At 41.7% G+C, this 13,226-nt stretch overlaps 1 protein-coding gene across 1 annotated transcript in view; it reads left to right on the forward strand.

Moving 5' to 3' along the window:
• Window positions 1-13,226, forward strand: part of XRRA1 (X-ray radiation resistance associated 1) — a 101,896-nt gene that overhangs the window by 21,778 nt on the left and 66,892 nt on the right. Inside the window, exons 6-8 of the mRNA XM_003923469.4 lie at window positions 2,397-2,469; window positions 5,186-5,283; window positions 10,704-10,837. Coding sequence (XP_003923518.3) covers window positions 2,397-2,469; window positions 5,186-5,283; window positions 10,704-10,837 — 305 coding nt within the window. The remainder of the gene's footprint in view (window positions 1-2,396; window positions 2,470-5,185; window positions 5,284-10,703; window positions 10,838-13,226) is intronic.

Consider the following 13,226-nt stretch of genomic DNA (forward strand, 5'->3'; position numbering starts at 1 on the left):
AAAACCTTTCAGCCCTCCAAAAGGTTTGAGACTAATCTATAATTTTTCCTAATATTTCTTTAATATTTTGCCAGCCATCCCAAGTGAATCTCAACAGGTGGTATCTTAGCTGAGACCCACAGGATGAGTGGATTCTTGCTAGCTTTGTGGTTAAACCATAAAGGAAAATGTTTATGAAATTTAATAAAATTTAAAATATCTAACAAAAGTTAGCATAAACAAAGGTAAAAGATAAGCTGAGACTCAGAGAAGATATTAGCAAGTAATATAAGCAAAATGTATTAGGATCCAGAATATGTCAAGAGCTCCTACAAAACAATAGGAAAAAAGAGAAACCCAGTAGAGAAATGGACAGCAGATACATATGTTAGTATACAGAAGAGGAACTTGAAAGGCCAATAAATATATGAAAAGATATTCAGCTTCATAAGTAAGCAGGAAAATGCAGAGCCATTTTACAATAATCAGACTGGCAAAAATTAAAGTTTTATAATGCCAATTGCAAGGATATAAAGAAATAGGACTTCTTGTGCACTGCAGGTAGGACTGTAAATTGTTTTAACTACCTTGGAGAACAATGTGGTACTATCTCATAAAGCTGTGTATTCCCCACAGCTTGATAGGAGTATGTCGTTAAAGAAGCTCTTATGATGAGGAGGTATGTATAAGAATATGAATTATACCATTGTTCATAATAAAATTTGGAAACAGACTAAATGGGAATGAATAAACTTGTCATATATTCAAACAATGGAATACTATACAGGAATTAAAATGGTTGAACTAGGGCCAGGCCTGGTGGCTCATGCCTGTAATCCTAGCACTTTGGGGACGCCAAGGTACGCAAATCACTTGAGGTCAAGAGTTTGAGACCAGTCTGACCAACATGGTGAAACACTGTCTCTACTAAAAATACAACACTTAGCCAGGCATGGTGGTGGGCACCTGTAATCCCACCTACTCAGGAGGCTGTGGCAGGAGAATCACTTGAACCCAGGAGGTAGAGGTTGCAGTGAGCCAAGTTTGCATCACTGCACTCCAGCTTGGGTGACAGAGCAAGAGTTTGTCTCCAAAAAAAAAAAAAAAAAAAAAAAGTCAAACTAGAACTACATCTGTTGACATAGTAAATTTTAAAAGTTGCATATGCTGGGCGTGGTGGCTCATGCCTGTTATCCTAGCACTTTGGGAGGCCGAGGTGGGTGGATCACGAGGTCAGGAGTTCAAGACCAGCAGCCTGGCCAATATGGTGAAACCCCATATCTACTAAAAAGACAAAAATTAGCTGGGTGTGGTGGTGCACACCTGTAGTCTCAGCTGCTCGGGAGGCTGAGGCAGGAGAATGGCTTGAACCGGGGAGGTGGAGGTTGCAGTGAGCTGAGATCATGCCACTGCACTCCAGCCTGGGTGACAGAGCAAGACTCTGTCTCAAATAAAATAAAATAAAATAAAGCTGCATGTATTGATACATAAATTAATATGTATCAATTTACCTCACTGTTTTTGAGGTAAATCTCAAAAACAGTGTTGAGTGAAAAGGCATATTGTAGAATGAGATCTACAATACTATTGCATTTAATGTGAAGTTTTACTACCTGTATCTAGCATTTATATAGTTGATAGATACACATACACACACGTACACACATATATAATACAGGCCTAAAAAAGGTATGGAAGGTGGGTGCAGTGGCTCATGCCTGTAATTCTAGCACTTTGGGAGGCTGAGGCGGGTGGATTGCTTGAGCCCAGGAGTTCAAGACCAGCCTGGGCATCATGGCAAAACCCCATCTCAGCTGAAAATACAAACAATTAGCTAGCTAGGCTTGGTGGCGTGTGCCTGCAGTCCTAGCTACTCAAGAGGCTGAGGTGGGAGGATCACCTGAGCTCAGGAAGTCGAGGCTGCCGTGAGCCAAGATTGTGCCACTGCACTCCAGTCTGGGCAATGGTAGTGAGACCCTTTCTTGGGAAAAAAAAAAAATTATCAAGTATGGGAATGAGAGTCACCAATTCAGGATAGCTGTTACAGGATTAGGGAGGGATACATAGAGGGGAGTGATAATGGTGGTGGTTCACCCTATATAATATTTTCCTTCTTTAAGGAAATTTATTTAAAGCAAAGGCAGCAAAATATTTAGCTGTATTAAATACATACATCTGGATAGTGGTTATATGGGTCTTCAGAATGTCATTCGGTATGCTTTTCTGTACATTTGAAATATAGTGGAAAAAAAGCAGGAAAACCCTTGTAGCCCTCAACAAGTGGCTGCTCTTGTGCTAAGGATGCCCCTTTTTCCTTTAGGTCTTTGATCCTTCTGACAGTGGCTTTGAGCTTCAGCAAGGCTTCTAGACAGGGAATTAATCTTTTTTTTTTTTTTGTCTGAAATGCTTTCCTACAGGCTAAGGAAAATGACTTCAAGCATTTTCATTCTGTGGTTTATATCAATGCCTCAGAAAACCTGCTGCCTCTAGGTAAGCTTTTTCTTTCTTGAAAGCTATCTTCCTCTTCTTAGCCAGCACAGCCGTTCACATGTGTTAGGATTTGTCTATCCATCCATGATTGGCCACACATCTGTTTTTTGGAGAGCAATAGGCTGGGTGCTGGAGAGCACAAAGACCTCGATTCTAGCCACTCTGGCGCTACCTACTTAGAACGTTTTTCTGTGATGTGCTACTTCTCTATCTGTCAGTGGGAATAATTCCCTTCTTTTCCTCCTCCCCTTGTAGGATACCTTGCAGGCTCGTATGAGATGGGTGTATAAAAATGTTTCTAAGTGTGTAAAGTGCTACTGTGGGAGCATAAAACCTGTTATTCAGCAAATCCACAGCGACCCCTGCTGGGTGTTAGGACTATGTGAATACTTGGCTTTTAGAAATGAGTGCATCTAGTTCTGCTCTAGTGAGCTCGTAGTTTGTTGAGAGAGATGAACTCAGATACAGACAGAGCAGGATGAGGGGAAAACAGTGAAAGAGAGAATTAGGAAATATTATGTAAGCATATACATGGGACTTCAAGCCAGACCAGAATGTCAGGAGGAACTTCTGAGAAGAGGAGCACCTAAGCTGAGACCAAAAAAAAAAAAAAAAAAAAAGTGATTCAGGAATTAGAAGGGAAGAAGGCATTTCAGGCTGCTGGAGCAGATGTGGAATGGCAGCGCCTGATCGGGAGACCGAAGAGGACTTGTATGTTTGCAAGGGATGCATGTGGGGGACAACGGAAACTAAAGAGATTGGCAGGGACTAGATTATCAAGGGCCAGGAGTGAACTGGACTTAGTGCTGCGGGCAAAAGAGAGCCTTGGAAGGGTTTTAAATAGAGAAGCTCAGCGGCAGCTGTGAGGAGAGTGGATTATAAAAGAAGATGACGGCCAGGAAACCTGGGAGACTGTTTCAGGTTTTTAGGAGAGGGGAGCTGAGGCCTGAGCCAGGATTGTGGCAAGAAGAGTGCAGGGGATTGAGAGATTCAGGAGGAGTAGAAACCACAGGACCTGGTAACTGATAGGAATGTAGGGAGAGGGAGGAATCAAGGGGCATTTCATCGAGACAGGGAACACTAGAGAAAAGGCAGGTTAGAGGGAAATAGGTATGTTCAGTTTTGTTGCATTGAGTTTGAGGATTGTTTTCAAAGAAGCATATGATGAGGTCCCTGCCCTTTAGGAGACAGCGTGGTCTGTCAGGAGCTTGGGCTTGAAATGCAAAAGCCAATAGGTATATGACAAGGTGTTCAACCTCACTAATAATTACAATGGATCAAGATACTGTTTTCTGCATGTCCATTATTGGCAGACGTGAAAAGGACTGATGGCAGCCAGCATTGGTAAGGAAATGGATACTCTTGCATTGAACTGGGGAAGTATAGTAATTGGGATAACGTCTTGGAGGTAATTCGGTAATGTTTCCTAAATTTAAAGTAGTCATTGCCTTTAATCTAGTAGTTTCACTTCCAGGAAATTATTCCATAGAAAATACTCGTACAAGGATGTTCATTGGAAACATCCTGAAAGCAGCCTTTTTATTAGGCTCCAGTGAACATTCTGGCTCACAAGACTACCATGGGCCATATTTAACATCAGGTTCACTTAGAAGGCTCTGAGTAATTCCACACCGTTTGCCATTACAACAGTATCAGGAGTTTCTCTTTAATGGAGTTCCCCAAAGCCATCCATGAGGTATTCTTTGTGCTCTCCCCACCTGCAGTGTCAGCTCAGGTACAGGACAGACTGTCATTGGGTGGATGCGAAAGCCACCCTGGCTTAGAAATTTTATTGCCCACGGGAACCAATAACGTTGTAACACTTATAGGCATAGCTCCTAGAGTTTTGTAAAGGATATATCCAATTGTAGGAGTCACTGCACACAGAGAAGTCCAAAATTATGGTGCCCCCTTCAGGTGTTTATCATTCATTTACAGTTTCTCCTAGCCCAGATGCAATTTACCAACCTAGGGTGATTTTAACAGCAAGTGATACCACCTGGAAACGCAGTTACTATACCATTTGTTTCAGGTTACCAGAGGAACAGGGCTAGAGAAAGTTCAGTTCTTACTCAAAGAGAGAAAAGTTTTCTTACCTTTCATTCGTATAGCCTAAAGGCTATTGATAGGAAAATTGATTAGTAAACTAGGATATGTCTATAGTGTAGAACATCAGAAGACATTAGGCATATCTGTATGTTTTGACATGGAATAATCTTTAAGTCATACTGTTAAAGGAAAAAGCAAGTCAGTACAATGTACAGTATGACTATTTTTGTTAAAAGAAGTATATGTGTGTATTTTGATATATACATGAGCAAAAGGTGAGTGCTATTAAACTTTTAATACTTGTCTCTGGATGTTGGGATTAACCAGCTTTTATTTTTCTATGATGTTTGACTATTTTTGGGAGTCATGTTTTAATTTTTGTAATCAGGATTAATAAAGATAATTTTTTAAATGGGCTTTGCTGTTGAGCAGACTTAGATTCAATCCTTGGCTCTTTCACTTACCAGCAATTCCATTTCTGACAAATCACTTAGCTTGGCTGAGCCTTAGACATAGAATGGAAATAATAATCCCTATTTTTCTGGGTTGTTAGGGATTTAGAGGCCAAGTACCTAACCTAGTAGGGACACAGTAAATGATAATTATTAATATCTTTCTCTTAAGTGGTTTACAAGCTGCAGACACTTTCTTTCTCCTCCCCATGTAGAGGCATTTCACACGTTTCCAGCCCTAAAGGAACTGGATCTTGCATTTAATGGCATCAAAACAATCTACGTGAAATATGGAGACTTTGAGTTACTGGAGGTAAGTTGGAGGCAGGGAATTTTCGGTGCCCACCACTTCCCCTGTAAGGAATGAGTATAGAGTTTTACTGATTATAACTATTGGGAAGGTGCTTGCTGGGCCTGTACATCCAGGATCTTGCTTTATTTCTGGCCTCCAGGGAGGGTGGGGGTTGGAGTCGTAAGGGTAGTGATATTGATGGAGGTGGTGGTGATGGTAGAAGTTAAAGCAAATAGTTGATACCAAATACTTAACCATTGTGCATGGTCCTGGAAAATAAATGCCAAAGATCAAGTGCAAGGGAGTCTATGCAGACAAGTGAGTTTTAAAACAGAGTATTATAGGAGGGAGAGCTTGAAGGGAGATCTGGATCTAGTGGGGTTTGAGGAGCCATGGAGCTTAAGAGCTAGGTGTAGCAGATTGGACCAGCTGAACTAGAGACATGATAGACTGATTCCAGAGTCTCATCCTGGTCTAAGTGAGCTGGATCAGTCTCAGTGGCTGCGATAGAGCAGGCCATAAGCTTAGTTCATAAGCTCAGAGATGAGTGTGAATGGGAATCCTGTGGGATCAGCAGCAGAGTCTTGAACATTTGTACATTCACAGCTGTTCTCCAAACCCCAAATTAGAAAATATAAAAAATTTTGTTTGCATTGTTGGTTTTCTCCTAAATTTTCCCATAGTCATGCATTTTCCACACGTCTTCATACTTCAAGTTGATTACTTCTTCAGCTTTCATGAAGACTTGTGGGCCACTTTTCACAAAGGAACAAAGCTTTGTCACTACATGAGAGTCACTGCACATGTGGAGAGGAAAGGCCAACAGAGGTTAAGCCACATGTGGGGCTGGGCATCTGACAAGCTCACTCACTGAATAACAGACTCTTCTCCACATGCTGGAGTAGTGTTTCAGAGCCAAATCTCAGCAAAATGTCTGCATGTTATGAGCCTTGAGGTCGACCCCAAAGAGCTGTTAACCTAAATGATTTCATCTGCAAATATCAAGGGTCAGCCATTCTTCACAAAAGCCTCACTTAACCTGGTCTTGTCAGTGAGGGGGACCTTCTACAAATGAGTTTTTCAGAGTTGATGGCCTTCATATGCCAAAGTTTTAAAAGGTTTTAACCTCTTTGGATAGCCATCTTCCTAAAATAGATTATGTGCCTTTGCATTGGTAAAGCATATTCTGCTGACTGTAATGGAACCTTCTTTCCATGGTCTCAAGTCATATTGGAGATAATAGTAATTTACTATGATTTGGGACAAAAGTAGTCCTCATACTTGTCCAGGAAGCAAAGCTCTTGAAAGTCCAATAAAATAGAGAGAAAGTAAATTTACAACAATTGATGCTTTTTTTTTTTTTTTGCTGTGTTAATAAATATTTAATAGTAGATTTTGGAATAGACAGTGGGAAACTGGTTTCAGATGGTCTAGAGATACAGGGAGCCATGTCCCTGATCTTTGAACCTGGGAGCTTCTTAAGAACTTTCATTTATTTGTTCTTTACTTTTTCAAAGAGTAGTCCTTGAGCTCCTGTGCCACGCATTGTGCCATACATCTTGTCTTCTTCACCTCTGCCATTTCAAACCCGTTTCAAGTGCCAGTGGGCTGGGGGAAAGAGACGTGACTACAGGCTCTGACCCTACAACTGACTAGCTTGGATCTAGTGGTTGATCATGAGTGACTTTTTTGGAGGCTTTACTTTACTTTATAGTGTGATCGCATCTGATGAAGATGATTTATCCAGCGGACCTACCCTTACAAAAGGGTATTTATTTACGTAAGAGAGCAGACCAAAGTTAAGATGCCGAATATAAATGAGAACAGGAAATCTCTTGCCCAGCCATTTGTTTTCATCTGTCTGTGATTTGCAAGGGCTCCCTAAGAAGAAGGATAAACCTGTCAAATATCCTGAATTTGCAGCCCACAGTAATGAATATTTTGATGTGTAATAAAACTTGATGTGACTCAGCAGATATAGTAGCCAGGTTAGGAATCTTCTGTTCTTGTTTGCCAAAAAGGCTGCCCCAGGAGGCAAAACCAGGGTAGAATTCTTCAGGAGTCAATTTAGAAAAACTTAACTTTGCCATGGTTTGATTCTTGGCTTACAGATCTGAAAAAGGTTCAGCTGGAGCTCCGCCCTGGCAGTCAGAAGACCTTCTTTTGTCTTGATTTTGCCAGTACTTTGCCATGCCTACCTGGCCAAACATCGTACCCTCTCTGGGACTAACATTTCCCCTCTGTAAATTCTGGGCCAGCTCTGAAATTCTGTGTGGTCCATGATTCTAATGCTATTCATTTCTTTGAGCTGCCCTTAATTCTGTAGAAAGCAAGTTTGGATCCTACATTAAATAGCCAAAGCAGCTAGACTGAGGTCAGCAAACCTTCTCTGCACAACAGGCCAGACAGTAAATATTTTAGGCTTTGTGGTTCATATGGTCATAATTAGTCATAATGCTGCTGTTGGATAATGGAAAACAGCCGTAGACAATATGTAAACAAATGAGAAATGAGCATGGCTGTGTTCCAGTAAAACTTTATTTATTTATTTTAATTTTTTATTTTTGAGACAGTCTCACCCTGTCTCCCAGGCTGGAGTAAGTGGCATGATCTTGGCTCACTGCATCTTCCATTTCCCATGTTCAAGCAATTCTGTGCCTCAGCCTCCCGTGTAGCTGGGATTACAGGCGTGCACTACCACAGCTGGTTAATTTTTGTATTTTTGGTAGAGATGGGATTTCACATGTTGGCCAAGCTAGTCAAACACTCCTGGCCTCAAGTGATCTGCCCACCTTGGACTCCCAAAGTGCTGGGATTATAGGCATGAGCTACTGTGCCCAGCCTAAAACTTTATTTATGACACCGAAATCTGAACTTTACCTAATTTGCACATGAAACATACTGTTATTCTTTGTTTAAATTTTTTTCAACCACTTAAAAATGTAAAAATTGGCTGGGCAGGGTGGCTCATACCTATAATCCCAGCACTTTGGGAGGCCAGGGCAGGAGGATCACTTGAGCCCAGGGGTTCAAGACCAGCCTGGGAACAAAATGAGACCTTGTCTCTACAAAAATCAAAAAATTAGCATGGTGGTGCACACCTGTGGTCCCAGCTGCACAGAAGGCTGAGGCAGGAGGATCACTTGAGCTCTGCAGCTTGAGGCTTCAGTGAACCATATTCACACCACTGGGTGACAGAATGAGACTCTGTCTCAAAAAAGAAAAAGCAAAAATTATTCTTAGTTCATGAGTTATACAAAATACCAACTGGCCAGCTTCTGAGCTAGAACCCTAAGGAAATGGCTCTGTATAGTTGGAATAGAGACTGAGACATAGTAGAGTATAGTGATATGTGAGCCTGGAGAGGTAGCGGAAAAGAGACTGGGGAGAACCTTGGAAACTTTCCTGAGGAGTTTAAACCTTATGGAGATTAGGGATCCACTGAAGGAGTCTAAGCTAACTGGTAGGGTCAGAACTGCATTTAGAAAAACCATTCTGGCTTCTGTGTAAAAAATAGGTTAGAGAGAACAAGTATGAGAGAGATTAAGGAGATAGATAGAATCTATAGGCTGACCGTTCACATGTGAGTATGAGGGAGAGAATGTTCCCTACATTTCCCTGTGCTTATCTAAGGCACCTTTCTGGGTCTTCCTCCTGTAAGCCTTCTCTGTTTGCTCCAGCCGAGTGGGATTGCCTCATTGTCTGAATCCTCAAACCTCGGAAGTTGCTGATGGTGGCATGAACTCAGTGCCTCTGTAGTGCTTGGCTAGTCTTACCAAGCCATTTCTTATACCATGGACTTCAGTCATACCCAAACCATTCACTGTTCTCAGAACAAGCAAGGCTGCTTCCTGCCTCCTGGCTTCCATACATGCCACTTGCTGCCCTGAATATCTCTTTGCCCTTAACAATTCGGTAAATACCTATTGATCTCTGAGGACAGCTCAAATGTTACCCACCCTGTGAAGCCTGTCCTGATCCCCTGATAGACCTGAACTTTTCCTTCCTTTGTGCCCTGATTGGTCTGTCTTCAGACATCTGTCCCAGCAGCATTGTTACATAATGAACATATATGTGTATTTAGCAGAGTAGGCTGGGAGCTCCTAAAGGGCAGGGACAAGGACAAAGTAAGCCTTATGCATAGGGTTGAGGAATGAACAGATGGCGTTGATGATGATGATGATGACAGCCAACATTAACTAAGTATTTACTGTATAGTAGACTCCACGATAAAGGCTTTATCTACATAAGAACCACTTATTTCTGCTTTAGAGATAAGTAAACCCAGATTAAGTAAATTACCTAATATCACATTGTTAGTCAAGACTTAAGTTCAGGTCTGCAGAGCCCATCAGTTAATTATTACTCCAGAGTCAGACCAAACCCAGACCTTCTCTGATGGTAACTTGCAGCGCATATATGTCTGACTACGTAACACTGACGTGGCTGACCAAAGACTTGCTCCTTTACCAATTGAATAAGATGCTGAAACTGATCCCATTCAATAGACTTCAACGTATGTTGAGAAGAGGGACACAGGGAAGCACATAAGAAATAGCAGTGCATGGAAGGGGGCCAACTTGTATATAGAGTGAGTGTCTACAGAGGCTTAGGAGAAGGAAAACAAATATTGGACAGATGTCATTTATCATGATTGTCTTTGTCTCTGGAGAAAAACACAGTTTTCTGACTGAACACTTGGCCCCTTGACCCCAGTTAACTGTCTCATGAATCCAGATGGCCAGTTAGAAGGTGGCCAATAATAGGCTGACAATTGGGGATTATTGTCCTCATAAGCCAGTTTATTTCAGCTCATTTTTTATGTGCACCTACTTTGTGCCAGGTCCTATGCTAAGTTACAAGGACACAGTGTTATAGTGGCATGGCACTTGACCTCACAGTCCTCCAAGTGCCAGTTTATGATCTAGTCCACAACTGTGTGCCAGGCACTATGCTAGGCATATCCATATGCCAGATACCTGGCACTTTGGTAAGTACCCCTAGAGCAGTTTAGATAAAGCACTTCAAGTTAGGGGAGGTAGAGATTCCATCTGTCTGGGGAATTGGGGAAGTTTTACAAGGAAGCAGCTGCTTTTGAACTGTCTTTTTGGGGCTCGGATTAGGATACATGGAAGAAGAGCACTGCGGTTTAAGCGAAAAGCACAAGCAGAGATCTATAGGTGGATGAAGCAAAGAGTGGGGAGGAGTTGATTTGCCCAGCACTACAGGATAAACGAAGACCTGTAGTGGCAACTAAGGCTAGAAATCGATTGGGTACTGACTCCAGCAGACCTTGAATGTTAATCCAGAGAGCCAGGAGGGTTTTTGTCCTATAGGTGATGGGGCACTCTAGAAAGTAGCTCCCACCTCATATATGAGCATCACTGTGACACTGTGACACAGAGTGCTTATCTTCCCCATCTTTTATCTTTGTGTGGCAGTTCTTGGACCTTTCCTTCAACAGCCTGACTGCGGAGGCCATCTGTGATTTGGGGATTCTGCCACACCTCCGTGTCCTGCTCCTCACAGGCAATGGCCTCACCTCCCTGCCACCCAATTTGGCCGTCGCAGAGCAGTAAGTTCTACCTCCTGGAGTCTGTTCTGTGTGTTTGTATACAAATATCCAAGGAAATAACCCATAGCAGCTTGGGAGTGCCATAAAGATAGGATGTAAATGCTCAAAGCAGGGATAATGCCACCTACTGAAGCTCCCAGAAAGGCCTCAGGCATGTGCCCCCAATTTCCCTTGTGCTGTTAGGAGAGATCCGGGTGTTTGGAAAGCCACTTTCCCTGCGTCTGATTGGTCATCTGTAAATTGTCTTGCCAGACGATTCTCCTTCATGAGCCCTCTGCTTCAGCTCAGTAAGTCTATTCCCTGGTCTCTAGATAAGCTTTGTACATTCCCACTCTGCACCTTTGCTGAGGCTGTTCCTTCCGGCTGGTCCTTCCTCTCTTAATAGTAGTAAAAACACATGTGTAGTACTTACTATGTGCCAGACACTGTTCTCAGCACTATATATGTTAATTCGTTAAATCCTCATAACAGCTCTATGAGGTGGGTGTCCTATTATTATCCCCATTTTTTAGATGAGGAAATAAGTATAGACATTTAAGTAACCTGCCCAAAGTTGCAAAGCTAGTCAGTAACAGAGCAAGGATTTGAACCATGTCAATAGGACTCCAGAGACCATACTCATGACCATTATATTATATTCTTACATAGATTCTGTACATTTTCTGAGGCCCAAGTCAGACCTTCCTCTTTTCCCTCCCAGGAGCCTTCTCTGACTGCTTTAGCCCATGGCTCTTAATCCCTTCTCTAAGGATCAGTTTAATTTAGTGTTTCCCAGTTAATTTAGTGCTTAGCATATTCTGTTGTGACTTACGCCTAATGTGTATATGTATATGTGTAATAAGTTACTTAGATAGATTTTATATAGTGATGATGGTGGTTGGTTAGTCACTCAAGGGGGTTGGGATAATAGTAGTATCATTTAATAGGGGTTTCATTAGTTAGGGTTGTTTTGTTTGTAAGTAACAGAAATCCAATTCAAAGTAACTTAAACAAAGAAGGGAATTTATTGGTTCATGTATCTGAAAAGTCCTAAGTGAAATCTGCTGGATGCTTTGGCTGGATATAGGTGCACAGGATGCTGTCAGGTCTCTGTGTGCATCTCTTTTTCTTGAGCATGTGTGCGACTTCTGTTACTCTGTCACTTGTTCTGTCATACACATGCAGATACCTTTGTTTTCCTTGGCATTGGCTTCATTCTTTTTTTTTTTTTTTGCAATTTTATAACTTTATTTGATGTATTTGACAATCAGTGATTAGTTCTCATCAACATTGACTGTAGATTTTTGAAAGTGGTAACAGGTACATAAGTAACCAAAGTATAGAGCTTATTTGGTGAATCTTCATCTTCATGTTTTATGGACAATCACACAATGGATTAGGTATGGAACACTCCTTATTTCTTTGGCCCAGACAGCTTTGCTGAGTGTGGTATCAATGTGCACATCTGGAGTTCCCATCTCCTTCATAGCAAACTTCTGAATCTGTCTGAGTGCCTGAGGGGCATGCTTCTTGAAGCCCACTCCATGGATGTGCTTATGAATGTCGATGGTATATTCTCAGGTCACTATCTTGTTGATGGCAGAATGGCCCTTTTTCTTCTTGCCACCTTCTTTGTGGAATCCTGGCTTCATTCGTAGGCAGGCTTTCTCCGCGAGTCAGTCAGGCTGTAGACAGAAATACAAAAACCACTTAAGATATTGCAAATAGATCGGATTTATTGGTGTATTGATTGGTTTACTCATTTATTCTTGGTAGGGAGGGGTAATTGGTATTTTGTCATGGAAATTTTTAAACACATATAAAATTAGAGTCAATCTTAAAATTGACTCCAGGTGCCCATCACCAAGTTATCACCTGACAGTTATCAAGGTTATGGCCAATCTTGTTTCATCTATGCCCCTACCACACCCCATCCTAGAATATTCTTAAGAAAAATCTCATACATAGCCATAAATATTTCATCTATAAATATTCCAGTTTGTAGCTCTAAAAGATAAGCACTCTTAAAAATCATCCCCAGAGAACGATTATTCCACCTAAAATATCACCAGTGATAAAGAAAGGGAATTGGTTACGTGGCTGTTAGAAAGGATGGAAGAGCTAAGTGGGGAAGAGGGGTATGGGAAGAACAACGAGGAAGAATGGTTGATAACCAGAGATCAGAAGCTGTAATACTGCTAAACTGAAGTCACCAAGTCTATACCCACTGCTGGGCTTTTAGGGAGGGTGTTGCTGTAATCCTGGATGTGCTAAAGATGTGATGCCTCAACCAAGGCTGGAATCTCTGCCAACACAGTTCCATGGTTAGTGCTGCCGTTGCTACTGCACTATCATTGCTGCTTCTTACAGAAATGCTATCAGAAGCCAAACAAGAGAGTTTCTTCTCCCT

This window comes from Saimiri boliviensis, chromosome 6 (genome assembly GCF_048565385.1).
Source record: "Saimiri boliviensis isolate mSaiBol1 chromosome 6, mSaiBol1.pri, whole genome shotgun sequence".
NCBI classification, from domain to species: Eukaryota; Metazoa; Chordata; class Mammalia; order Primates; family Cebidae; genus Saimiri; species Saimiri boliviensis.